The following is a 27,385-nucleotide window of genomic DNA, read 5'->3' on the forward strand; positions in this document are numbered from 1 at the left end:
GGTTTGTAGTGATGTTTGTTCAATTGGTGGAAAAAGGAAAGACTGAAGAGACTTGCAGAAGGAAGAGAGAAAAGCCATAAATCTCCCACTTCTCTGGAGCAGTTCTTGAGCATTTTTACAAGTGCCCTAGATTTCATAAGAGCCAGAAAATAACTGTGTTGATACCCTTCACATACAGTGAAATTCTGTGTTAGAAAGTAGGCATTAGAAACCATTCCACTTAATTTCTTCTGAGACCAATCCTCTGCTCACTTTTACCAGCATGGGGTCCCTGGAAGGTGGACACCCATGACAGGTCATTGCCTATCGTGTCACCATGAGTATCCTTTAAAAAAGTGAAGAAAGATGCTTATCTTGTCCTCAAAGTTAATAACAATTGAGAGTACAAGCAACAACTTTGTCTTTTACTAAAACAAAGCTGAACCCTATTCATTGGCATAGATACTCCCTAATTAAATTAAGATCTGAATTTTTGATTTCCATTATCAAATTAATGTACATTAATGAAGGTCAAAAAAGGTAAACTCCTGTCATCCATTAATAGTCTATATCTAGTGTTTGCTCTGTGTTATGTTTGCCTGCTGATTTCTATATTGATATCCCATGTACATATAAGATAGCGTGTCTAAGACAGATGCTGCCCATGTGGGACCACCCAATCCTGGCCACCACCAATACTGATTGCTGGGTGAGAGTATTAAATAGCATGGCTGTTGCAATCCTGTCCTCCAAGGCTGGAATGGCTTGGGGAAGATAGGGTGCTTGGGTAAATGAGGTCATAGTTTTAGTGATCTTTTTGTTCACTTTTGTGGCATGGGCAACTTTGCAATGGTCATGGAAGAGAAGGAGGTCAAACAGCATGACATTTACTCCTTAATCTCGAGAGTTTTATATTTTGTTTTACTTTTTCATGGTATATAGGCTTGTTTTCATATGCATGGCAAACTCTAGTTGCTCTGATGATATACACATCAACAGATATAATTTATATATTTGTATATGATTTATACATTAGTATATAATTGTATATTTAGCTAAAGTAGCCAAAATTATTCATGCTTTGGACAAAGATCCTGGAAACAAGGAGGCAGAACACCTAATGGTATTACTAATACCATGAAGCTGATCTTAGTTGCAATATAGCTTTGTCGGACCCAGTGACAAGACAACTTGATTCTGTGGGAGAGAACCATGTCCAATAACTGAGGCAGAGCCTCAACATAATTGTGTATCTGAGAAAAGGCATAATAAAAATAAGCCTAATGTCCTAATGCAGAATTCTACTCCTCTGACTTTGTTGCATACTGCAGTTCTAAGAGACTGTAAATACATGAAAGAATATTTTTTCAAACTAGTCTTTCTCTTGCTTGCTCAGACTACCATCCAGACACTGAGCTGTGGGACATCAGGCCAGTGGCATTTTTTCTGTGCATGAAATGTGTACTGTCTGCTGTTCTTGCCCTTAATGCATAATAATCACAAAAATATCTTGTGATTCTCTAGAGAGAAAATCAAACTTGGTGTTAGTCATTGACACAAACGCTCTATTTAGCCTGTGACCTCATCTTGAGTACTCTGTGCAGTTCTGAGATTCAAAATTTGAGAATGGTGTTGAAGTCCTTCACTGTGTCCAAAGTTTGGTTTGCCTAGGTTGGGGGAAAGTAGGCTGAGGGGTGACCTCATGGCTCCCTACAGCTTCCTGAGAAGGGTAAGTGGAGTGGGAGATGCTGCTCTTGTCTCTTGGGATCCAGTGATAGGATGCATGGGAGTGGTTTGAAGCTGCACCAGGGGAGGCTTAGACTGGACATTAGGAAGCATTTCTTTACAGAGAAGGGTAGTCAAACACTGGAACAGTCTTCCTAGAAAGGTGGATAATGCCCCAAGCTGGCAGTTTTTAAAAGGCATTTGGACAATGGCCTTAATACCAGACTTTGACTAGGTCAGCCCTGAACTGGTCAGGCAGTTGGACTAGATGTTCACTGTAGGTCCCTTCCATAGGCAATAGCCTTTTCTACTCTTTTCTGTTTTATGCCATTTCTAAAAAATGCTAACGGTGATAGCTCCAAGATGGAAATGTGTAGGTTATGCTGTTTTTTGTTAATGGGTACAGTTCTAAGACAAATGCTGTGTATTATAAAAGTGCCTGATGAGACTTGAAGATTTGCTAATTGATTTGATGTATATGTCCAAAACCAGATTGTATTAGTGATTATCACTCTTGTGTATGGCATTCTGATACAGCAACTAATACAACTTTGTTACTGTTCAGGGAAAGAACATTAAGTATTTGTTGTTTTTCTGGGGAGTTTTTCTGTGCATTTTCTAGTATGTGAGAAAATCCATATGTAACTGTAGTTATAGCGCAAAAAATAGTAGTGCTTGAAACCAAACCCTACAGAAGGCATAGTTATGTACAGCTACTTTAGAACCTGTGCTCATAGCCTCCTTTGTGCATGACTGTACCTTAATTACTCAGCACAGTTACTGGGAGGCCTGAAGGCAGGGATCTTACTGCTCCAGAGATGAGGGATAAGTTTCCCCCCAGAGATGAGGGGGATAACGTTTCCCAAGGTATGTGGCCCGCAGACAGCAGCCTCCTTTGCAGGTGTCAGGGGAAGTGCTGGTGTTGGTAGAGCTTTTCCTTCCCCATTTTTGTCGGCTTCGTCATGTAGGATCTGGTACTCTCTGAGCTGCTCTCGACAAGTATTTGTTACCAGCTTTTGAAGCACCTTTTCTTATTGATGGTGCTGATGTTATTGTTGATGTTGTTGTTGCGTTCCAACACCAGGTGGATTTTCTTGTGGAAATGGTGTGTCGTGCTTGGGGCCCTTACCAAACAGCTTTAATAGCACAATTTGATGCTTTACAAACTAATGAGGGGCATATGATTTTACGTGCTGCACTAAATAAACAAGAGGCAGACAAAGACAGATCGCACGTTTCCGGCCAGCTTGGCCCTCGCAGCCTGAGGAGCTCTCGCCGGTCTCTCGTTCCCGGGGAGCCAGAGGTGCTGCTTGAAATAAATGGGCAGGAGATCTTTCTCCTTTTAATGCCTTTATTAAAAGTGATCAGCTCAAGGTTGGGGCGCCCGATGGGTCCGCGGTTTACGCCGTGGTCGCTCCCAGGAGTGACTCAGAGAAAGAAAAAATAGATGCAGCTTTATCCACCTGAGGGCAGGGTTAGGAGTTCTCTCACGAGAACAGGCCGGAGTATACACGCCTGGATCTCCCTTTTGGAGGTTGAAATCTCGAGTCCCGGCTCCTACTAACATTGTCTTAAGTTGTGGTGAGGGGCCATTGAGGTTTTTTCAGAGTCTGCCAGTTCCAGACTTTGCCTAGATGTCCAGACTTACTTTGACTTCTAAATTCCAAATTGGCTCGCCGGTTTAGGGGTTTATTAGCTTGCGTTTGGTGTAATTTGCTTCTGATGCATCTTGGTTCCCCACTTAATCTCTATATCAACTCCAGATCCCCTTCCCTCCACCGTTCGAGAGAAACAGTCGTTTACCTGTCCCAGGCAGGGTGAATACTGATACAATACAGTGTTAACGACTACATTAGCATATCAATACGTCGGGGGGCCATCTCCCCGGAAACAGCAGGCTACGCCCAGCAGCTGCCCTTGCAGGAAAGGGGCTCGGGCTGGTCCCTGCCCCCGTGCTATCCCCGGGGTGCCCCCTCCCCGGCTCAGCTGGGACCCGTGCTTGAGGAGGGGGGTCGGCCCGCCGTTCTTGGGGCGGGCTGGTCCCCGCGGACACCACCCGTGGGGGCTCCCCCGGCCCCGCCACGACCCGCGCTGGGGGAAGGGGTGCTCCACCGCTCTCGGGCAGCCCAGCGGCTACTGAGAACAGGTAGCTAAAAGTATACTGTTAACAGAACATTACAACATGAAATTATAAACCATAAATAGTTAGGACTCCCACTTGGCAGTTACTGGTTTCAGTTGTGAGCTTTGCAATTTAAAAAAAAAAATGGATAACCCTTTTTTTTTTTTTTGTTTATAACACTGCTCACGCGGATGGACGGGGAGGCCGACAGGGGTAGGGGCGGTGGAGGGGGCCAGGGGCTAGACAAGCATGCCGTGTCCTCCCCGACCTCCCCCGTCGATGCCGCTCCCCCTGCTCCGCTGCGGCGAAGGGTGGCGGGGGCCGCCATGGCCGGCGAACTTGGTGTGGCTCCGGGGGCAGGGCCGATGCCGCTGCCCCCCCTTCCCGCCCTGGTTATGAAACCGCGGGGGTGGGGCCAGTGCCGGCCGCGCCGGCGCCGGGAGAGCCGAGGCCGCGGGAGCGCAGGTGAGAGCGGGGTGGGCTTTCAGCCCAGGCCGCGGGGGCACCGGGCCGTGCCAGGGGCTGCGGGGCGGCCCCGCGCCAGGCCCGGAGGTGCCGGAAGGGGGGCGCTGCCTGGGCAAGACCCTGCGCCCTGCCCGCCGAGCTACATCTAACACGGGCAGATATCCGTGACGACCATTCAGGAATTCTGAATAACCTCAACGAGACCACAAGCTCAGCCTAGGGATGCTCTGCTGCGGCTGCGGAGGGCGTTAGGCGCACGGCCCGCTGGCTGCAGAGAAGGCCGTGGAAGGCCCATGATTTTCCTCAGGGCCCTGGTGGTGTTGTGGGCGGCATAACACGGGGCACGAGTGGCTGAATCTCACCGCCCTCAGAAGAGCAGTTCCGGTGTGGTTGCCAGGCAGTGAAGGAGCCCAATTCAAATACCAGGTGGTGGTTGTGAGGAGAAGTGGCTATTATGCAGGAAGGACCTTCTGAGCCCGTTTGTTGCAAGGCCAGTCAGCCCTGCCATCGTCATAAAAATTCTGACCTTTTGCTTAGCTGAATCTAAAGAGCTCAGTGTGAGCTACCAGAGAAACAGTTAGGGTATTATGTGGTTCCACAGATGTACTTTATGCACATCTTTGGGTTTCAGGCTTAAAAGTCTGGTAGAGGCACATCTGTCAAAACATATTCTAGTGCTTTAGGATACAATAATTTTCATATGTGAACAAAGAAAATTTTATTGAACCAGTTCCTCTCTTCAGTAGAGAACAACAAAAAACTTGTGTCATCCCAATGAAAGAGGATACAGGTCTAATCACTACCTTCAGACTAACTGGGATATGTTACATTCCAGTTTTTCTCTCTGTCCTCTGATTAGACTTGTATGACAGTCCTACCTTCCATGCTTTGTTTGCTTTTCAGTAGTCAGACAGAATGGGTCGAGTGAACCAGCCAAAGGACAAGAAGCATGAGAGGGCATGTCAGCATTGGCCAGAAGAGGCAAAATCAGCTGGGAAGAAGAAACGGGACTATGGAGAACGAGGGAATGAGAAACAAGAAAAGAAGTTGTTTGTGAGAAAGACATCTAAACCCTCAGGGAAAATCGGTAACATTTCCTCAGATTCTTATTCTTTCTCCCTACCAGATTTACTGCAAATGATAGGCATTGACTAGTTGAAGAGGAAGAATGCCAAGAAGCATGTTCAGACATGAGTGTTCAGGTGGGGTTAGATGTTGAAGTAATAGGCAGACTTGTGTTGGGGTAGTACATCCTCCAAGATTTTGTCTAGTGAGTGTGTGTGCATGCATGAATGTTTAAGTTATGAGACTCTGTACTCCTTGATAAAAGCCTGAAGAACTGAAGATGCTGTTACAGGTCATTTGAGGGTGGGCAAGTTTTATGGAATTCCTATATTACCAGATCTCTGCTTTAGTGTTGGAGAGACCAGTCTTGGTAACACATTCTAACTCTCATGCAATTTCAAATGCAGTTGTTAGTTTTAAGGCTGGTATCCCACAGCATCCAGTCTGAACTGGTATTTGAACCCTATTCTTTCCCCAAGTTTTGCTACAGTAAGAAGGAATACTTTCTACCTCTGTTCAGATTATAAAGGACAGAATTTCCTCTAATTACTTCTGCTCATGTGCATTTTTTTCCTTTAGTGACTAACAAAAAAATTAAATCTTAATGATTTTTGATGTAATGTGGAGTTGTGATTAATTTCTAATATACTGAAAAGTTTAATGCTTTGCATTTATTGAGGAAGTTGTCTAGATTTTATCTACAGCAACTTCATAGAATCATTTAGGTTCAAAAAGACCTTTAAGATCATAGAATCCAACTGTTAACACAACACTGCCAAATCGACCGCTAAACCATGCCCTTAAATGCCACATCTACACATTTCTTAAAATATCTTTAGGAATGGGGACTCATCCACTTCCCTGGGCAGCCTGTTCCAATGGTTGACAGCTCTCTCAGTGAAGAAATTTTTTATGATAGCCAATCTAAACCTCTCCTAACTAGAGACCCTTTTCTCCTTTCTATCATGTGTTACTTGGGGGAAGAGACCAACTCCCCTCTTGCTACAGCCTCTTTTCAGGTGGTTGTAGAGGGCAATATGGTCTCCCCTCAGCCTCCTTTTCTCAGATAAAACCTTTAATTCCATCAGTGGTTTAGGAGATCACTAGGGTTACTGCCATGTGGAGATATTATATGTTTTCTGTACAATTTTGGCTTAAGGATCCAGAAATTACTGAAGTGTTTTTCAAAAGTCAGAGATACAGGGGTTCTATGATTGTGCACATTTCCATTGTGTGGTCTGTAAGTCCAAACTTGGAGGAGTTAGCAGGGTGAACAGTGACTGTGGAGGCAAAAAGCTCTGTTTGAAAGGAGTTCTGTCTATATTTGTAAACAGTTAAAGCATCTTCTGTAGTTAATTTAGCTACATGATTTTATTGTAACTTCATGACCTGATTTTTGTATTTGGTAAGCATTTGCCATTCTTGTAAGATACTTCAGAAAAATGAGGCTAATAATATTTTTCCCTTAACGCTTTCTTAAAAAGATGAAGACCTTTGTATTTGAGCTTTCCCATTCTGCGTTCCAGTTTGTATATGTTTGGAATTCTTTTTTCTCCTGATCCATGTGTGACAGTTTCCATTTCTTACAATTAAACCACCTTTTTAGAGGGTTTCTTTCAGCTGATTCTAAAAAGGCCTGACGCTTTGTTTCTTAATAAATTATCCTTCCTTGTAAAATGGAATCTTAAAAAAAATCTCAATTTCTGTCACCTCTGAAGAAGGAGCTGTGGATACCAATTTTTCAGTGAAAAAAAAAAAAGGAATTAGAATAGAAATACTTATGTAACTATTTCAATAAGTATGACAAGTGTTCTCACTATATGAACAAAGAAGTGTGCTTTTCTCCATCATTGCATTAAAGAAAGATTTAATTTAGGTTCTAGTCATATGGGATGATCCACGTGTTTTCAGTATTCTGTGTTTGTTTTTTTTAATAAGTGTCCTTAAATGAAAATAGCATTTGTGTTTCTTAAGAAATGCATTTCACATTTAGATTGTTGTGGGGATGATTAGATCACAGACATGGGACTGAGCAGGTCTAATTTTTATGTAAAGGTCCCTGAAGACAAAAATTTGGAACATGAACAAAATCTAGAAACAAGCTGTGCTCTCAGCAAAAATCACTCAGAACAGAAAGGTTTTCAGTCAGTGTGACATCAGCAAGTCTATTATCAAAAATAAAACTGGCAGCGCTGTAAGCAGACTGTATGGGCTACACATGAGCAGACAGAAAGTTCTGATTCACAGCAGGCTTTTCAGAAACTGTGTGGGAGCTCATGTTGCCATACTTGGGAAATTTTCAGATGTTCCTGCTGATCACTCACGTGACTTTTCTTTTGCTGTATGCAGGGGCTTACCACCTCCCGTGGCATATTTCCAAGTTGCTGGGGCTTTGGATAGCAGCATTGTGTTTTGGGTATGAAACACTGAAATTGTATGTTGTCCAAGAGATGCACCACCCACCTGTGGCATTGCTTTAGTCCTTTCCTATTATCTTTACTAAATCTGTGGGAAAGAGAAGGAATGTTTAACAAGAGAAAGCATACACAAATCTCTGGTGGCCTGTGGGATGCACTGGACTCCATAATTGCAGAAACTGCTGCACCTTAGAGGTGTAAGAACTATTTAGAAGCTTTTATCTTGTGGCTGAAGCTTTTCATGGATGTAGCAGAAAATGGAGATGTCTTCCTATATTGTTTATATTGAATGAGCATGACAGATGTTGCTAATCAGTAAGTTTTACTCTTTTCCTCACTGGCAGGTTGCAGTGGAGGTGGATTTGTGATGAGAAACAAGAGAGTCCTTTCCTCTCAGCTGGAGCAGCGATGCAGCATTGTTCATTATGTCTACCAGAAAATGCTGGGAGGCTCCATTCAGGCACAGCTCAGGCAGGTGAGGAGTGTCTCCTTCAGGACCTGTTAGATATTTCAGCTCCCTACATCAAAAGATCTTCAATACAAGCAGAGGCACTTTAAGGAGCCAAAAAAGTTCCCCACATACACAGTTTGTGGCTCCAAGTCTGATGCACCCTTATGTTTCTTAATCCTGTAAAATGCAAGAGCTGAGATGGCTTTTCCTTTTGGTTGACCAGCTCCTTCCAATTTTTATCCTCTGTTAATTCTGTACTTTCTTGAATCATATTTAAACTTGTCTACTCTCCCAGTTGAGCTATTGCATAGTGATACTTTTGCATGCTGATCTGATTGTTTTGTGATACTGTTCTTGTATCCACTCTACTTTGCCAGTCTTGTGGGGTTAAGTGTTGATTTTTTTCCGCTTCACAGACATAGTCTTCAAGTCCATAATGTTTTACTGTTTCGTTGAGCTGAATGCCTTTAATTTGAAAATTAATTCTTCCTGTAACATCCACAGGTGGGAAGGACCTGGGCAAGCTTTGTTGTTAAGATTTTGTGTGAACATAATATCATTAATGACAATTAGAAATTGTTAGCATTCCTCATTCAGAGAATCTCAGAGATGCTTGCAAAAGTCATGATTCTCTTTACCTTTTGTAACAGAGATTGGAGCTGGCTTTTCTGCGTTCTCTTTCCTCATACTGCCTCTTTCGAAGAGCCAGTCCCTTTGACAGGAGAGTGACTTGTCTGGAATGGCACCCAACACACCCCAGTACACTAGCTGTTGGTTCAAAAGGTGGAGACATCATCCTTTGGGACTGTGAAGTACTTGCTAAAACCTGCTTCATAAAGGGGGTAAGCCTCTCTATGTGAGGAATGGGTGGGAGGGAAAACTGGAGTACTATGAAATACTGTAGATAAAAACCGAAGTTTGTTGTGAGAAGCACATAAGAGTCTTGGGTTTCAGAGTAGCTAGTTATGGGTAGGACTGAGATGTAACAGCATGTCTGTTCCCAAGTCCCAGACTGTTTTAGTGCTGGGGAGAATTGAGGCATGGTGGTTAAGTTCATAATGAAGCAGCACTTGGTCTGTGTTCAGTGGAAAAATAATGCAGCAACCGGCAAAACCAAGGGATGCCAGAAACAAGTAGGCAGAGAGGGTCTGTCTGGTTTAGGTCTCGATCATTCTCTGCTCACTTTTTATTGTGGCAGAATAAGCAACATCTTTGTGGAGAAACAAGGTGCCTTTAGCTCAAGAGAGAAACTAAGAAGAATAGAATGAATGGTGTGTACATCTGGTATACTCCCTCATTGCTGTATTCAGCCATTTCCTTTTATCACCCTTCTGAGTTAAGATAGATACACATTGAGAGGTCTATCCTCCAGAAATTCCAGAATCACCTTTCTCTTTTTCTAAATAGTGTGGTTCCAGACAGCAAGGGAGTGAAGGAATTGCAGATTTGTCCTCCAGGAGGGCAGCTCCTGGTTTAGACAACCCTCATGTCAGTGACATGGTTGTCTTTCCTGCTTAGAGGACTATGGTGTGTTTCACTGTTACTGTTAAGGACATAGCAGTGCCTGCAGACTTAGAGAACACACTTTTCTCCTTCCCCATCACTCAGTGGATTTTTCTTTTGTTCATCCCCTTCCTTGTAGATGGGAGCTGGAGGGGCCATCACAGCAATGAAGTTTAACCCTTTTAACCCTAGTCAGCTGTATACTGCGTCAGTTGCCGGCACTACCACCCTGCAGGATTTTAATGGCCATACTGTCCGGGTCTTCACCAGCACCGAGGACTGGGAGTAAGAATACAGTAATGCTTTGGGCCTTTGTGTCCTGCTGGCAGAAAGCACTACAGAGAGCAAGAGAAACAGAGAGAGATATGTTTGTCTCTAATATGTGAGAGCTGGGCTTCCTCTTCCCCGTAAAAGTGTCCTTTATTCTCTGAATTTCAGGGAGGCTCATTCTTTTTATTTTTCCTTGAAATGGGGTCGTGGGTAGGAAAGAGCTTTCCACTAATGGGGAGGGACTCTTTGATGGTGCTTACTTCCTGTTGTACATGAATGAGTGGGGATCCAGTGGATTTCCTTACTTGTCTGTTCTTGATGCATCAGAAAGCTCTGTGCCCTGGGGACTCTCTAACCTCTTCATCTGCTAGCAGTGCTGCTTGTTGTCTGGTGGTTTTTACAGGACAATTCATAGTTCTCTCCATGCTTCTCCACAAAAACCACTGACTGCAAGCAGTACCTGCCATTAGGGTCATGCCAATTCATCCCACCAAGCTTCTGGTGCTTGTCTAAAATACCAAAATTAAGAGTCTGGGTTCCTTTAGTAGTGAGTGAAAAGAGATTAATTGCTAGAAGCAGCTCTCAGAATTATCTTCTCAAGACTGTTGTTTTTTATGTGAACTCATGAGGAAGCCTGAGATCTTCAATTAGTTACTTGAGTTCTGTGCTTGAAGGTAAGTGAGAGAATTTGAGTTAGCTTTCACTTTACTTTCCCCCACCTAATTCTTTCTAAATGCAGCTTTCACGGTTATTTTTTAATTCAGCTTTTCACCTGCAAGCTTGTAATTGGGCAGAAGGTGAACCCAAATCATGCTGGGATGACTGGTGGGGTGAGCAAGGAGAGATAAACTGTGTCCTGAGACCTAAGTGGTTGTTCTGTGAGCAGCAGATGGAGTGCACTTGAGTGCCAAAGAGTCTGGGGACTCCCAGGTAGCACTCTTTTCTTCTGTATTTGTGTAGGGTTTCCACTTTTCCTCAGTAGACCAGCTACGGTAAAACACCATAATAACAATAACAATACAACATAACATTCCTGCCATGTGGTTAGTATAAGAAAGATTTGCACTTGGCTTTACCTGCTTGTTGGTACCTTGAGAAAGACCAGATAGAGCACTGGAAGCAGCCTAGAGAACTAGTCAGTGTAGTCTCTGTAAGAAAAGCTTGGTGCTGGGCTATGAGATTTTACATGGTTGATGCATGGAATGGTGCTGGTGTTGCTTGTGTTCTCCTAAGCATGGTCTGAGCCGGGTAGTTCACTACAGCTTAGTCCTGCCTCCATAATAGGAGCAACAGTCTTTAATAGAAGCAGCAGTTCTTGCTGCTAATGAGGTTTGCAGCCCAAACTTTGAAGGCACAGAATGTGTGTGCTCTGATTTGAAACAGGTTAGGAAAAAAGAGTTCTAGTGTATGTGCTTTGCCAGAAAGCAGTGCTTGTACCTAGAGAAACTGACAGTGTGTACCAGGAGGTGACTGTTGAATCAAGATTTTCATTTTCACTCTAACCTTGATGTCTCTTGGCTTTGTGTGTATTTCAGAAAGGGCCAGGAGATTCTCTCGGAGACATCAAGTTCAGTCCTTATGAGGCAGAGAAGCTTTATGTGGCATCAGGTGATGGCACCCTAAGTCTGCAGGATCTTGAGGGCAGAGCGGTGCAGGTGATCTCTCGTGCCCTGGACTGTGGCCACGAGCATCATAATGTCTGGTGAGAAGAGGGCACTGTAAGGTTAATTCTCTGTTCCTTGGGGTTAATGCTGTGTTGCTTCTTCATCTCTGCCAGTGTTTGGAGACTCTTGGTATGAATTGGTCCCATGGGGGAGCTTGGAGACAGGGTCCTGGTTGCTAGGCAGCCACAGGGCAGGTAGGCTTTTACATAGCTGAGCTTGCCACCCACATCTTCCCATGTTACTTTCTGGTGATGCCATCTCCTATCTTGCAGCTACTGACAGCTTTTCGCTTGATGAAGTGTGAGGTGAGAAGAGCAGGGTAACTTCCTTCTCTTCATTGTTGTCAGTAGTCTGTTTTGTTAGTGGCAGCTCAGGTAGCATAAGGAAAGCCATGCAGCATTCCTGCACAATCTGAGTTTCAGTTTATTGAGTGGCCCTTCTGCAGACTTCAGGCTCACTATGTTTATTTCCATGGCCTTGAATTCTTAGAATAATGTGTCTTGCAAGTGTAGCTTTTGCTACAAGTTCCCAAAGGACCCCAGCTTTACTCTCACTGCCCTTCTTGTGGGAGAGCTGGCATTAAGCCATACGTCTTGATCAGATAAGTTTCTATTCAGTTTTGTTTCCTGGAGCATGAAGTTGAGACAGTTTGATGTGCAACTTTTCAGTCCAAAGCTTCTGTCTTTACTGCTGCTTCAGTGTTTTGTGGAAAATGTAATTTTAAAGTTGTTTTCCCACATTTGTTGAAATCCCAAGGATGTTCTGATCTTTCCCAAGGTACTTTCATGTGCAGTCACCAAGTGGTTCTTCAGCCTCAGTTATGTTCCACTGTTGCAATGTGTTACACTTCACCTAATAAGCACTTCAAAATGACTTTGAAGTTGCTTCACATTCAGTCACAGACAAACATTGCTGATAAGCTATCCTTCTTCCTGACACTCAGGCCCATACCACCAGGCAGGAGATTGCAGTTACAATCTGTTGCAGTCTCCCTTGTCAGGGAGGAGATGTGAACCAGAACTCCACTGCCTTCACTTTCTTGTAGGAACAGCACTGATTTGTGTCTTTCCCTCTAGTTGCTGGTACTGCAGTGTGGATGTTTCTGCAAGCTGCCGTGCAGTGGTGACAGGTGATAATGTGGGCAATGTGGTCCTGCTCAGCACTTCTGGTGAAGAGGTTTGTATGGCTCTATGCAGCATTTCCTCTACAGGAATCTTCATGGCTCATGTGCTTTCCTACTCTACAGGGACCCTGCAAAGAGGAGCAAGTGACTTGCAGCTCAGGAGATGAGTTCACTCATTGTCTGGGTGGTGAGAAATCCTCCACTTCTGCCACCCAGTAGACATTTTACATTGTTGAGTATAATGGTAATAGTTCCTAAACAAGGAATTATCACCTGTCATGTGCTGCCCCTTCCTTAAGAGTATTTGCTACTAGCCAGAGTAATTATAGGGTAACCTGAAGATATAAGAACCCTCTGCCAACAACCTTCACACTTCCAGAAACTTAGTGCCCTGATAGGAACCATTTAGGAGATACTGCTTTGCTGTGCACCCTTCCATGACCTGAGGGTAGACACGGAGCAGTAATGCAGTGAGTATTGGGATGGAAATTGCACTCCTGCCGTTGGACACGAGAGGGCAGGCAGAGGTGCAGACTGTGAGTCTGGAGTGTAATGAAAGAGGAGAGAATAGTTGGAGTGGGCCCTGCTTCGAGTGCCTGCTTTACTGTCACACTGGCACTGCCCTCTCTCCTGCATGTAGGGGTAATACCTGTAAAAGTTTGCCCCCCAATGATCTGTGGCCAGAGGCAGCTGTGCAAAGTAGTGGGCAGAGTCAGGAGTGCTCTAAGTGACTTGTCCTTATTCAGTGTTAGTTGCTGACTTATTTTTTTTCCCCCTGAATTAATGTGACAGTCTTTTCTGCAGTAGGGAGATATCCATTATTCTAGGGAGGATAGGCCAGCTTCAGCCTTTAGATTAGAGATAACCTTCTGGCTTTGTATAGAAAGTTATTCATGGCCGCTTTGTGTTTAGTTGTTGTTGTTAATTGAAGTATTTGTCCTACTCTTGTGTTTCTTTGGTGACATGTTTCTAGAAGCCAATTATATCCTCTCTCATTTTTTTTACTTAAATGAAGGTTTTTTGCTTTTCCACACAAAGCAGTCCCTTCCATCTTGTTATCTTGGCAGCATATTTTCTCTACATGTTCCAGTTTGTTTAAATCTTTCTGCAAGTGAAAGGCTGGCACTGCTTAAGGTCTTCTAGATGTGATCTTGCTTTGTACAGTGGCACTAATACTTCCCTCCATGAAGGCCTGGGCTTGTATTTTCTTTTCCCATAGCTGTAATAAATTGTCAGATCAGAGTTCTTCTAGAATGAAATAGTTATTTCCCAAGGTCATTCTTTTCCTTTCATGTTTCCAGTGAATACACTCCTGGTGAATTGTAGAAGATTTGTTACTCTATAAATGTGAGACCTCTTTACTTGGCACTAGTAGATTAAAATTTCATTTCTTTACTCCAGGTCTTGATTATTTTTTTTCTACATGATCTTCTGTTTGCTGCAGGTCTGGAAGCTGAAATTGCACAAGAAGAAAGTGACTCATGTAGAGTTTAACTCCCGATGTGAGTGGATGTTTGCCACAGCATCTGTGGATCAGACAGTTAAAATCTGGGACCTCAGAAACATCAAAAACAAAACAAACTTTCTTCATCTGCTTCCACATGAGAAACCTGTCAATGCAGGTGAGTTAAGGATTTCATTGCATGTTCCATTGCATTGGGTTTCTGCAGAGAGTCATTCAGCTTAGTTTTTATTGTGGTAGCAGTGTTAGGTTTTACTCAGATTCCAAGTTGCATGGTAATTAAAGCAAGGAGGCTGTTGGGAATGTCTGGCCAGAGGCAGGGAGGTGGCTAGGGCAGCTTCAGCACCTTGTTTAAACTTGCCATACAAACTGTGACACTGTACCTTAGAAGTGAGTTTGAAAGCAGCAGTGGCTGAGATTAGAAAACTGAATTTATTTGGGCAATCCCTTTAACAAGAGCAGAGAATGGAACTCAAACCTCTGTTTCTTGGGTGCAACTTTACCAGTTGATGGAAGTCCAAACTGCAGGTATCCATCTCATTATTCCACTGTCTTTCCATTTGATTGAGCAAGTTCCTTTCTTTGCAATGGATCCTCCTGTGATTCTGAAATGAGAAAAAATTTTCTTCTTAGATAACCCATCATGGTAGGTTTCAACTTTCTTTTTGTAAATCTTGAGTTTGAGACAGTAGTCTGTCTTGTCAGAGTCTTACCTATTGGGACACACAGCCATATTCACATCTCAATTAAAGAAATAGTGATGGATTTTCAGTCAGTGAAATGTGACACTTACATTTCTTGTCAGTCACAGCATTGTGATCTTTAGTTTGCCTTATTGTCCCACTTTCCTAGCTTACTTCAGCCCAACACATGGTGCCAAGCTTCTGAGCACAGACCAGCACAATGAAATCAGGGTTTACTCATCTTCAGACTGGACCAAGCCACAGCATCTGATTCCACATCCACATAGGCAGTTTCAGCACCTCACACCTATTAAGGTGAGTTAAGTCTAAGAAGAGCATCATGCTTGGTGCTAGCAGCTGTCTGCAAATCAAAAATGGTCTGATTTCTGGTCAAGATACTACACTGGTGGGTGGATATTTACACTGCTGCAACTGGAGCAGTGCTTCAAGCTGTGGGTGGGATATAATAAGAGTTGCTCTCAGTGTCAGTTGTCTGGATTGTGTCAGTGCTGAGCTCTGTCCCTTTCTCTAAGTTCTCCATGACTCTCTTTCCTGATCAGGCAACATGGCATCCTCGCTATGACCTCATTGTCGTAGGTCGCTACCCAGACCCCAAGTTCCCTGGGTACACGCTGAACGAGCTGCGCACCGTGGATGTGTTCGATGGAAACACGGGCGAGATGGTTTGTCAGCTCTACGATCCAAATGCTTCTGGGATCATCTCGGTGAGCTGAGCGCTGCAGTTGAAAGGGCTGTCAATAACACTGCGCTGTCTGTGGGAACGAGTCATGGCTTAGGGACTAGAACCATATCCAGTTTACTTGAGACAGACTCATGCTGCCATGGGATATGGCTGCCAGCTAAAACTGCTGACTCAAGCAGGGCTAGTCCATGGTCCTTTGTGGGGTTTTTGTGATACTCTTAGGGAACACTTGTTTCTCCAGATGGTTTGTTGCTGTTATATAAGCTGTGGTGCTCTTATGACTGTTACATAAGCAGCGATGTTCTTACAGACTCTTGTGTTTTCATTTTCAGCTCAATAAATTTAACCCTATGGGAGACACACTGGCTTCTGGCATGGGTAAGTGAAGAGAGCCTGGGCACTGTGTGTGTGTTCTAGTCCCAGAAAAGGGCTGGCTTGTTATTCCATGCCATCCATGAAGCAGTAGGAGAAAACAATGGAGGGGGAAAAGCCTTTTCCTGCTAGGCTGTACCATTTCCCTTTGTTTAATTTATCTCATTTCCTAGGCTGCAGAGCCAATTTTAGTCAGTTTTTCACAGGCTGTGGGGGATTAAGTTAGCTGGCTATAGATGTAGGTCTTAGACCTGGGACACATGACGCCAGGAATTATGTCTATTTCTTAGTTATATCAGATTTCCATGGCTATGTGGACACAGCATCTGCAATAACTATTTATGCATCCTCTATACTTTGGAAATACCTTAGAAAAAGTCTTTTGAATTTTTGGCATTTAAGTGACATAGCCTAAGGTATTATGATTGATGTAGAGTTTCTGATATACAGTATTTAATTTTTCTTCTCAGGCTTTAATATTCTGATCTGGAACCAGGAGGAGATGGCAGCCAAGAAGCATGAACATCTCTTAAAAGCCATGACAAACGAGGAGATTGAACCATGAAAGAACAGGGGATTGGAAGCTGGAGTTCATCCAGATGTGGAGGGCAGAGGCAGGCAAACCCTGGCACAAGCAAACTCAAAAGCTAAGTTAATGTCTGGGGAGCTGCAGAAGATGAAAACAAAAAGCAGTGATTCTAAACCACAGGGAGGGAAGTAAAAAGAGACGGATCTAGAGAACTGTTTTAGTATTTTGATCCTTTCTGAATTCCAGCATACAAACTCAGTTGTTGGCAATTGGCAGTATTAAGCCGTGCAGGGAATTAGACTTTGTCCTTCCTCCCCGGATCTGATGTTACTTCCCTGATCCTCTTGGCCTCCTTTCTAGAAAGTACTTGGTTCTTCCAAGTGGAGTTACTACTCATTTTCTGAGGCACTAGGAAAACTTGAAAGATGTTCCCAGATCTTGCTGAAGTTATTGCTTTCAGCCTACCATATCTGTTTGTCATCACTTGTCAGAGGTTCCCATTTCCTGTAGTCTGCAGCAGAGCAGCTCATGACAGGGCCCCAGACTGTTCTAGTCCAACCAAGTTGAGAAACCATTTGCTAACAGGTTTGACATTCTGAAAAGATAGAATGTTCACAGGGGTGAATTCATGGATAGCTTGGGTATCCTAGGAAACACCAAGCTCTCCCATATGCAAGCTTGGAAAATGTGTTGGTCAAGCCATCAGGCTTAGCCTGTTCTCTGCTTGCAGCTGTTTAACTGAACCACAAAGAACGGGATGCCAGAGGTCTCTATCATTGATTGCAAGGACAGTATGGAGCTGGGTACCTATTGATTCTGTAGTTTCTATTTTCAGAGTTCTAGGCTGTTTCTTGTCAATGATTAGGCATTTTTTTTCACCTATGCCTATGTGCTTCAGAAAGTTTGGTAAGAGTGTTTTAAAACAGAAATGAGGGATTTCTTCAAAATACCCTATCTCAGAGCCAAATCTCAAGACTGTTGTTAAAGGGTTAAGTTTTGCTTTTTTTACTTTGTTTACAAGGCTGCTGTTGTCCCAGAGGTTGATGGGATGGGATGGGCTCAAGGCCTGTGCAGATTCTCCACATTCATGTTTATAGTTTTCCAATATTAATATCAATAAAATTTTATACTAAACTAAAATTCTTTGATAGAGTGGCTGCTTTGAGGATACTGTTGAACTGCTTTTGTAGGGGAGAAGTTTGAAACCTTTCTACAGGAGGGCTATGAGACATAGTGCTGGGTCTGCAGCAGACCCCTCCAAGTTGGACAGGATGCATCATCAGCTGTATCCCTGAATAGCTGCTGCAGTCAAAACCAGTTTATGTCAAATCTCCCTGTGTGATGTGTGGGATTGTGAAACGGAATTCCTTTAGGGAGGGTATGCTGCAGTAAATTCTGTCTGCTTTCCAACACTGAGCACAGTGATGCTAACCCTGTGAATTCCTAGAGAAGAGGAGTAGATTTCAGTGAGAAATTGATTTTAATAATGAAATGTATTGTACAAGTACAGAAAGTCATTCACAGTCAAAATGTCTAAATCATCATAAAAACCTTTTCTGTGTATGTGCAAAATTTGGTGCCTTTAAAAATAACAGGTCTGGTCCTCCTAAATGCACTTTCTATTACCTCTTTCTTGTGCCTGTTCTCACAGGCAGTAGCTTTTTCTTTATGACTGTCTTGCTGTGCAGGAGACTTAGTCTGTATCTTCAGAGGACAAAAAGGTGAGGAAGATGCTGAGAACAGCAAGCTACTTCTGCTGATTTAGGGTTCCCATGCTGGCAGATGCTGATTACGGTGTGGAGAAAAGTCCCCATGGTACTCCTTAGGGGGAACAAAAGGAAATGTTTGTAACCTAAGAACTGGCTTCTGCATCCAAGAGGGGAAGGGAACTGCACCAGAAAGGGAAGTAAAAGTAGGAAGTGAATGTGCAGTTTCACCACGTGAAAAGCCTATGCTTCTGGTGCCTGCTGCAGTCTCATTTTCTGCCAAAAACTACAATGCAGGTAGTGAGCACTTGGTGTGAAGGTCTCTGCAGCAGCTGCAGTGTGCAGAGAGGCCAGGCTGGAGAAAGAATCACACTTTGGACAAAATGCCCAAGTGTGTCAAATAAAGGAATCCAGTCATCTGCCAACTCTGATCCTTAATGTTTGTTGTCCATCCAGTAGGGAAGAGAGGAAGAAAAACTATTGAACTTGGCATTTAATCTAGTCTTAGGTAAACAGCTCTGCTACATCTCTTAATTACAGCATAAAAACATTCTGCTAGTAAAGCATATTTCTTGGGCTGAAATCTGGACTACATGGAGTACTGGATACTCCCTTTAATAGGTCCTTAAAGTTGAGATGTGGGAAGCAAAATTGGATCTTTAGAAAGAAACCAAGTTTCTTATTTTAAGGGACTTTCCTTTCTAGAGCCAACATTGCACAAGAAATTGAGTGTGGGTTTGCTTCGGTCACAGGAATTGCTCTCTCTCATGAGACAGCTTTTTTGGATTTACTCTGATTCTACTCTGAGCCAAATCCTAGGACTGATTGAAAACTGATAGGTTTTCAGGCTTGTCCTGATTTCAGTACAGTCCTCTCTTAAACCACAATGTGAAGAGGGGAAAAAACCCAGTTGCCAGCAGCAACTACTTGAAAGCAACCTCAAGAAACATTTTACATTTCTCCTATCATCTGCAGCAGTTCCCTCTGCATGGACAGTAGATGAGTCTTGGTGCATTGTTGGTGAGCTGCACCCCCAGCTCAAGTCCAGCCTTTCTACCATCAGCAGCCCTATGGTGTGAGGGAAAAGCACTCAAAGTGGGTTGACCCTGAAGAGAAATGCAACTGAATGTGGCAGCTGATGCAGGCCCAAGCTTCTCTGCCACAGTCATGGTGATTGGTAATGTTTACAGTCACTTGAAAGGAGGAAAACTTGAAACTGGCCATGTTGGGAATCCCAGACTGGGTAAACTGTATGAGGACCAGAGCACCACATAGTATATTGGCTTCCAAGTTAAGGTGTCGTTTCTTTAGAGTAGCTCAGTTCTTTTTCTCAGTTATTTCTAAAGGATGTCACCTTTAGAAAGTATCCAGAAATCAAGTCCAGTTCTGTTCTTGGAAGTAAAGGCCAAAATAGAAGAATGCTGAATAACTGAAGGTGCCCAATCATCCTTAGGGGCAACACAGCTCCTTCCTACTGCCTGGGAAGGAGTTGAAGCAACTGTCAGGCCTGCTCTTCTCCTTCATTGGAAACGTGCCGGTAGCCAGGGGGCTGAGACTGTATACGAAAGAGTACAGTCAAGAGGAGAATAATGAGGAGAAGGAGAATGGATCCACATACAGCCAAACCCACAAAGAGTTCTGCAACGGAGAAAATAAGTGGTCAGCATGGTATCATCCAGACTTTCCCCTTCTGCCACACTCTGGTCAAGCCTAGGCTCACCTGTGTCATGCATGCTGCTTGATACCTTGCATTCTTGCTCCCAGTCCTGGGGAACAACAGGATCTGTGAGTTCCAAGAATCTTTGCAATGGGCATTTATGCTGACAGCCAGGGATTGTCAGTGGGAAGGGTTCCTTCCCACTCTCATTCCGGTAAAACATCTCCACGGAGAAGTTACTGAAAATGAAACAGAGCAAGGTGGTTTTTTTTTTTTTTCTCTAGTTGAAGTCATCCCTTCCCCAAAACTAAGTGTGCACACCCTTTCCTTTATTGTGGTGATAAGTTTTCCTCATGAGTTTTCCACTAGGAGCAAGATTGTATACCCCAGGAGTGGAGCCTAGCCTAGGTGTCTAACCCTCAAGGTGAAATCACAGCAGACATCTTTACTGCAGCCCTCACCCATCATCCTCTTGGTACAGCTCAAATAAATGACATGAGGCGTATGGTGCTTGAATCTTGTTGTAGACATCTAGAGCCATCTGCAGTGCCACAAGTGTGGTGTCATGCTGAGAAAGAGGGAAAAAAACCAAATCAGTCACCCTTAGGCATGTGGCAAGGCAGCTCAGACCATACCAGTAATGGACAAGGCAGTGCTGAGGGGACGTCACCTTTGTAACTTCCATCTGGAAAATGGGAGAGGAACTCTACTGCTAGAACAGTGGTCTGTGATGGTACCAGAGAAGGGAAGGAAGTGAAACAGCCATATATATACTACACTGTTTTTCTGAGAATTAATCTCTAGAGAGCAATTTGGAAGGAATGCTTGGCTTTCCAGGCAGTAGGCTGCTGGAAAGGGGAGACAACTGTATCCACACTTCTGAAGCATCATATTTGAGTAGCATCAACCCATCTAGCAAATAAACAGTGGCTCCCCAAAGTCTGCCAGACTTGTTCATAAGCCTGAGCTAACAGGAATAAGGACGCATTGGGAATTTTCCTCAGGGATCCCGGAAGAACGATGCCAGATACTGCATCTCCCAACCAGTCGGAAGCAAAGATGCATGTCCTGATCACTGCACAGGCTGTAGGGAAGCTAGAAAGGATTAAAACTACCACCAAACCCCAATCCCCTGTAGGCAGGAGGAGATGGCTAAAAGCCAGCCCCAGCTCTAACTTACCGCTGAATAGGCAAGTAGTTTTAGGTTCTGATGGGCAGAAGCATTTGCTGCTTTGGTTAGATTTTTCCTTATGTGATCCAGCAGGACCCCTGAGGAAAGGGAATGGCTGGTAAGAGGCAAAAGCCAGACAGAGCAGCACAAGGCTCCCTCCCTGGTGCACTCACCGCCTTGCAGACGAGCTTTTTCTACCCGATTGTGGATCCCAAACAGAAATTCAAAACCAAAGTCTTTTAGTTCCTTCAACCGAGTCATGACTTCTGGAGTCACCCATCCAGGCAAATCCATTTTGTGTGCTTGCTAGAAAGAGAAACAGAATATTCATGTGCAGGTAGCACAGGTCACAGATTAAAGAGAGAAGGGGAGGATGTCTGGAGACCTGCCCATACTGCTGCTGCTTCCTACACTATTTTAAATATGCAATATGCCCCTTTCCTATTTGTGCTTCTGATCTCACACTGCTATGCTGGATACAAAGAATATATGTGGGTTTTGATGTTGTTCCAGAAAATAGTAATGAGAAGTATAAAGATTGCAACTTTGGAGCTACATTTCTGTGAAAGCACAGCTGGAATGCAAGGTTATGTTGTAATTGATACAATAATCTCAGGGAATTAACTTCACACGTGGCTAATTCTGCCCAGCAGATGGCATGCGGTCAAAGAAAAAAAAAAACAGATAAGTGAGTGAACACAAACTCAGGGTTTCTGGTGTACCTGCACCTGTTTCCCTGGAGGCTCTGAGGGCCACTGAAAGTCACTAGACAAAGTCAGCAAGTGCTCTGTGGACAGAGCAGTGGGATGCACCACTGACAAAGCCGTGTACTCAAACCCAGGAGCCCGAGAACTGGGAACCAAGAGATGAACTTGCTTTGCAGCCAACCCATTACATGAAAGGATTAGTTATAATGGCAGACAAACAGCAGTTGTGGTTTCCCAGCATTACTGAGAACAATTTTCTTTGCCACATCCATTAGACTTCCGGAAGTTGAGGCTGAATATCCTTAAGGGCCCATTCTGTCTGAGTGGTTCAGAGAAATTCCATCAGCAGCTTAGATATTTAGTTAGTTCTTCGTTAATTTACATAGAGAATTGCCGGTAAGTTCAGCTATTTCTTGGACTTTTTTATTGTCTCCATCCAGATAGCAGAATGACTCTACCGGCTCAGGTGAGAAAAACAATCCTCTTCAGGGCACTTTTTGCATGACTTACTAAAAAGGAGAAAGACCAAAGAAGCTGAAGAGACCAGTCAGCCTGAGGGTACAATTCTGAGTGTGAAACACTCTTTCCTTAACAACATTCTGGTTTTGCTTTGGGACTGTGGGCTGTTCTCAAGTTCTTGGGGATTATAGTGGTTGTCAGCTGGCCTTCCAGGCCCAATCTGCAAGCTCATTAAGTGACTATTGAAAATGAAGAAGATCTGAAATTCTTGATCTCTCTGACCCAAGGATATTTTTTTATCAATAGAAGTTGATTCACTGTGATTGTTACAAGACAATTATGAAATGAGGTTTGTGATACAAAGGGCAGATTCACATAGTAAAATGCAGCTTTGGACTGGAATATTCTCAGCCTGTAGCAACCCAAGCTTGTACTTTACATAGAAAAGTGCAATTCCATGCTCATTTATTTTTTACACCCCCAAATAGTGCACACCACTGTATACCACTGCCAGCGAGCTAAGCAGTCTTGCACACTCATAGAATTAGTGTGACACAGTGTCAAAATGCTTTGGTTGCATCCATAATTCAATAATTCACTAGTCTGACATGAAAAATCACACTGTACAGTTACACACCGAGAAACTTGGGTGTAACAACTTCAAGTATCCTGGATATGTGACCTTTAGTTTTAGCGTTACCACAGCACAGCTAACCCAATTTCTGATTTTGTTTAAGTCTTCATGAGATGTGCTTTCAACAGAAATCAACTCAAACACAGAGTTTGGGGCCCCCATCCCAAATGGTAAAGGGTAACATCTGTCTCTAGAGTCTTTCTCTGACAAAGGAAAATATGTCAAAAACAGATGTGAGTGAACCTCACTTAGGGTAGCATTATTTTCTTTTAGATATGGCATTATAATAAGCACAGAAAGAAAAGTGATCGATTTAAAGAATGAGAGAGGTAGAGGTAGCACCAGGAATAGTCCTAATTAAGGTTCTAACTTAAATAATAAATTTAATGTTTCTTCAGTTTGCAGAGATCTCATTTCTACCGTATTGGACTTAGGCTTGTCAACAGACAATCTAAAGATTTCAGATTGCTGTCATTTTCTTGTGACTTACAAGAGATACATATTATGCAGGTGGGACTTTTTCTGACTCTGACATATATATCTGAGCTACAGAGTGGGAGGTTATAGGGTGCAAAAATAGGTAATTCTTGGCACATGCCTCTACTGAGTGGGAACTGTTATTATTCTGAAATTAGAACATTACTTCTAATTGTAGGGTGAAAAGTTGTTTCATGGGATTTTGTAAAATAATTTCCACCAAATCCAGTGAATCCTAAAGACCAGATTCCAGTGGGTGTAAGATGATGGCCAGACTTACTTCACAGAACAGTGTGTCATACACACTCCAGATACTCTCGAGAGAGATATCCCGGATCCCAGTCTCCTTTGCCACCATTGCCAGGAATTGCTGTAGGTTGGAGAAAAGAGAAAGGTCTTCAATTTTCTAATCTCATATTGTATTATATGCACTGGTATCCCTTCCCTTTTCTCAGAGCTCTGATTATACGGAGGTGATAACTACAATCCTAGAACCACCTTATCTCATGTAAACAATCACTTACCCAATTCTCTTTGGTCTTATTTATGTATTCTGCTGAGTGTCGTGTTTCAGTCTGTAGCTGTTCATACCGTGGACAAGGGGTCAAAGGGAACTTCAGTAGCTGGGCAGAGACAAGAGCAGCCAGGTCACCAAGAATGCTGGAGTACAGAATTTGCAGTAAACATGCACAACTGTAATGAAACGCTGACTGCATCTATAAACAGCCTCAAGTACTGCCTGCTGACCTACTCCCGATCGTGTGTGGTCTGCTCAGGTGTTGCACCTGCCATGTTGAGTGAACCCAGCCCCTGAATTCTCTCATCTTTTTCTGAATATACAAAAACCTCTGCAAGGTAGGTCCCAAGAGAAGTCCAAGACAACCTGAATCAAGACTATAGCAAATATTTTTGGACACTACACTACTTGAGTAGTCAATACATGTCTTTGAGATGAACTTACCCTTTCATCAGACTCAGGGACTGTGTGCACAGGGATAGGCTGCCAGGAAATGTTAGGGTTGAACATCTCTTGTCCTCCTGGGGGATAGAGGCCTGCCAGATTGGCCTCTGCACTCATCAGTGTCCGATCACAGTCTGTGCTGCGGATGAAGATCTGCCAGGACAGGGACAGTGCACCATTACTAACGCTCCTGCAAGTGGTGATGCTCAGGCACAGGATGCACTCGCCCAGGAACACTGCCAAGTGCCCTGCAGCTGCTCAGGGACAACAGGGAAATAGGAATCAGAGGGACCAAGCCTGCTGATGTTGGCCTGCACAAAACTGTAAGGACACACACAAAGACAATCTGCTGTCTAATACTGGAGCTGTCTGGTCTGGATCAATGGGATACCCAGGTGCAGTGTGCAGAGGTTAGAGATAGAAAGGAGTCTGAGTCTGAGGAAGGATCAGAGAAGAGGAAGACAAAGATGCAGAAAACTATGGGTACAGATAGGAAATGTGCTATATTTGTAGAGCAGGACTGAGGCAAACTCCTGTATTCTGCTGTCAGTTCTAGGTATGACTGACTGTGCTCAGGAAAAGAAATGGCTTCTTCAAGCCTCAGTTTTTCCATCTGAGAAAAAAAGACAAGAGTGACCTGACTAACAGGAGAGTAAACAAAAACAGGGAGGGCTGGGATTTTATCTGATCATTGTGGGCTCTTGGGATTAATGGGCCAAGACTTAACCATTCTAGAGCTCAGAAGAGAGAGTTCTGAGCCAGAAAAAAGGAGAAATTAGAAAAAACCAGCAATGTTTAGAAGGTCAAAATGGCAAAACTGTAGTATTCTGGTATCTGTGTAGTGAAAACAGTTAAGGGGAAACTAGAGAAACCAGTGATAAAACAAGAGGACCAACAGGAAATCATACAAGAATGTCCCAGGAAACAGCATGTTTGATCTGAAACGAGAACAAAAAGCCTGAAGAATGAAATATAATGTAAAGATAGTGATTTTTTTCAAGTGTTAGGACAGAAACATAAAATAGATATACTCTGTATAATCTCTCTCATGTGAACTGTACCTCAGAAACTTTACAGTCACAAGAAAAAAACCCAACTGGTCTTTTCTCTGACATCAATGTCTGCCTACTTTTGCCTCTTAACAGTGGCTTGAAAAAACTGACGCTGTACTCTTTAGACAGGTTTGCTTTTATCCTTTGTAAGCTCTAAAGAAATGAGATATCTAAAGAAATGAGATATTTTAAAAGATAAGGACCTAATTCTAGAAGTAGCATAAAATCCCCAAGCAATTAAGCCCTGAGTGTACATGCTTTCTTCAGCACCTTTTGCCAGGCTCCAGCTTGTCGCTGAGTCAGGTGACAGACGGTCATATGGTGTCACCCAGAGGCAACACTTCTTGCAAGGGAGGTTGCTCAACTTGAGCAAGGGTTCAGGCTTGGTTAGCAGAACCGCTTTTGTTTGCACATCTTGGTTTGTTTTTCTTTCTCAAGCAAGAGAAGGAAAAGAGTTCCAGCTTGCAGAAGGTGTATAAGAGTGAAGTATGTTTGGAAAGGAAATACTGAGGATAGTTAAAGGATCTGTGTTTGAGCCAATGCTGGAAGTTTTGTTGATGAAGTAAATGTCAAAGAAGGGATGCAATCTGAACTGTGACAAGCTGGGTTCTTACTGGGAAGCCCTAGAAGGGGAGAAACAAGGAAAAGTGTATGGGGATTCTTAGTTTGCCCCATCAGTACAATCAGCTGAATTGAACTCAGATGAAATAGCTGAAGTGGTGCAGAGCCTGTAGTGGGACAAGGGGCCTTGGCTGCCTGCTGTCCATCTGAACCAGTCTCTCATCTGGACACCTCTTCATGTTTCAAATGACTCAGTACCAGTTGATTATTAGCAGAGGTACTTGGGAGGATTTTTTATTTCCTTGCTTTTTTTAACCTTTTATAATTTCATCTGTGCTTAGTACATGGTTCCACAAGGGCTCTGTGACTTTTTCCAAAAGAAACCTACCAATTTCTCAAGAACTATTATAAAGTGTGAGGACATCCTAATGAGTGAGAGGGGAATGAATAGCTTTGGGCAACTGTCAGTACTTAACAGTTGAAAGGAAATGAGAGGGTCATTGCTGACCAGTAACTACTACTAATATCTACAGGCTCTGGTAAGATTGTACCTCAAGTGCACTGGGGAGGGCAGGGCCAACACGGGCTACATTCTTGTGAGCTATTGTAACAGGAAAAAAAATATAAGCTCGAGTAAGAAACAAATACTAGCTACAACAAACATTGCTGTTTAGTTCCCTGGACTTCAGAATGGGTGGCTCCAACAGTCTCACAACTCTGGCTGGATTTGCCTTCGCACTCCGCGGCCAGACTCAGCACAGAGCCTGCGCTTGGGCCCTTCTTCTTCTTCTTACAGTGGGAACGGGCTAAGAAACGAAAGTACTTGGAGACGAGTGCCGGCGCCGGCGTTTCCCTTCCCAAAAGAGCCACCCGCAGCCCTAGCCCGCGCGGCGGCCCGGGCCCACCGTGGGGCGGCTGAGGGCGCCTCTCCCCGTGCCGGGGGGCTGGCACTGACCTCCTGCCGCCGGTACGTGTCGCTGAGGAAGTCGCGGTAGCGCCGCCGCAGGGCCTGGCCCAGCTCCCACTGCTGCCGCATCCCCACCTGCAACGGCACCGGGCGTCACCGGCGGTCCGGACCCCGGCCCGGCCCCCGCCGCCCGCCCCGCCTCGCACCGCACCTGCGTGAGCTGCCCGAATCCCTGGGGCCAGGCGCTCTCCTGGTACGGGTCCCGCGGGAAGGCCTTGATGGGCGAGCGGTCTCCGTGCCGGTACACCTGCGGGCGGCACAGCGGCACAGCGTCACCCCGGCCCGGCCCGGCCATCCCGGCCCGGCCCGGCTCCCCCCGTGCCCCTCCGTCCCCCTCACCAGGGTCACGAAGCGGAGGACGCGGGCCCGGGCGGGCGGCGGCTGCAGGCACAGCGCCAGGAGCAGCAGGACGGCACCGCCCCGCCCGCCCGCCATGGCGCTCGCACACCGCCCGGAACCGAGCGCCGCCGGCCGCCGGCCCGCGCGGACGGCGTTTCGCA

At 44.3% G+C, this 27,385-nt stretch overlaps 2 protein-coding genes across 2 annotated transcripts; one reads left to right on the forward strand and one right to left on the reverse strand.

Moving 5' to 3' along the window:
- The first annotated feature begins 4,261 nt into the window (after positions 1-4,261).
- DDB2 (damage specific DNA binding protein 2) lies at positions 4,262-17,608 on the forward strand. Its single transcript, XM_084208215.1, has 11 exons — positions 4,262-4,291; positions 5,195-5,378; positions 8,118-8,248; positions 8,875-9,066; positions 11,533-11,699; positions 12,738-12,837; positions 14,229-14,406; positions 15,099-15,244; positions 15,490-15,654; positions 15,965-16,010; positions 16,475-17,608. The coding sequence occupies exons 2-11, from the start codon at positions 5,207-5,209 to the stop codon at positions 16,567-16,569; spliced, it is 1,392 nt and encodes a 463-aa protein (XP_084064341.1). The 5' UTR covers positions 4,262-4,291; positions 5,195-5,206; the 3' UTR covers positions 16,570-17,608.
- Positions 17,609-17,994: 386 nt separating this feature from the next.
- ACP2 (acid phosphatase 2, lysosomal) lies at positions 17,995-27,372 on the reverse strand. The gene is made up of 11 exons (XM_084206994.1): positions 27,225-27,372; positions 27,037-27,132; positions 26,874-26,960; positions 24,306-24,458; positions 23,869-23,967; positions 23,625-23,714; positions 21,241-21,373; positions 21,077-21,165; positions 20,358-20,464; positions 19,960-20,135; positions 17,995-19,877 (listed from the first exon to the last, which is right to left on the reverse strand). Exons 1-11 carry the CDS (start codon positions 27,318-27,320, stop codon positions 19,741-19,743), a joined length of 1,263 nt encoding a protein of 420 aa, XP_084063120.1. The 5' UTR covers positions 27,321-27,372; the 3' UTR covers positions 17,995-19,740.
- Positions 27,373-27,385: the final 13 nt, after the last annotated feature.

Source organism: Fringilla coelebs, assembly GCF_963513975.1.
Source record: "Fringilla coelebs genome assembly, chromosome: 6".
Taxonomy (NCBI): Eukaryota; Metazoa; Chordata; class Aves; order Passeriformes; family Fringillidae; genus Fringilla; species Fringilla coelebs.

Coding starts and splice junctions, on each gene's coding strand:
- DDB2 (XM_084208215.1), top strand. CDS start 5,207: ATGGGTCGAGTGAACCAGCCAAAGGACAAGAAGCATGAGAGGGCATGT. Junction 14,407..15,098: donor TGAGAAACCTGTCAATGCAG/GTGAGTTAAGGA, acceptor CCACTTTCCTAG/CTTACTTCAGCCCAACACAT. Junction 15,245..15,489: donor AGCACCTCACACCTATTAAG/GTGAGTTAAGTC, acceptor TTTCCTGATCAG/GCAACATGGCATCCTCGCTA.
- ACP2 (XM_084206994.1), bottom strand. CDS start 27,320: ATGGCGGGCGGGCGGGGCGGTGCCGTCCTGCTGCTCCTGGCGCTGTGC. Junction 23,715..23,868: donor ATAAGACCAAAGAGAATTGG/GTAAGTGATTGT, acceptor TCCAACCTACAG/CAATTCCTGGCAATGGTGGC. Junction 20,465..21,076: donor AACTACTTGCCTATTCAGCG/GTAAGTTAGAGC, acceptor CCTCTTTCTCAG/CATGACACCACACTTGTGGC.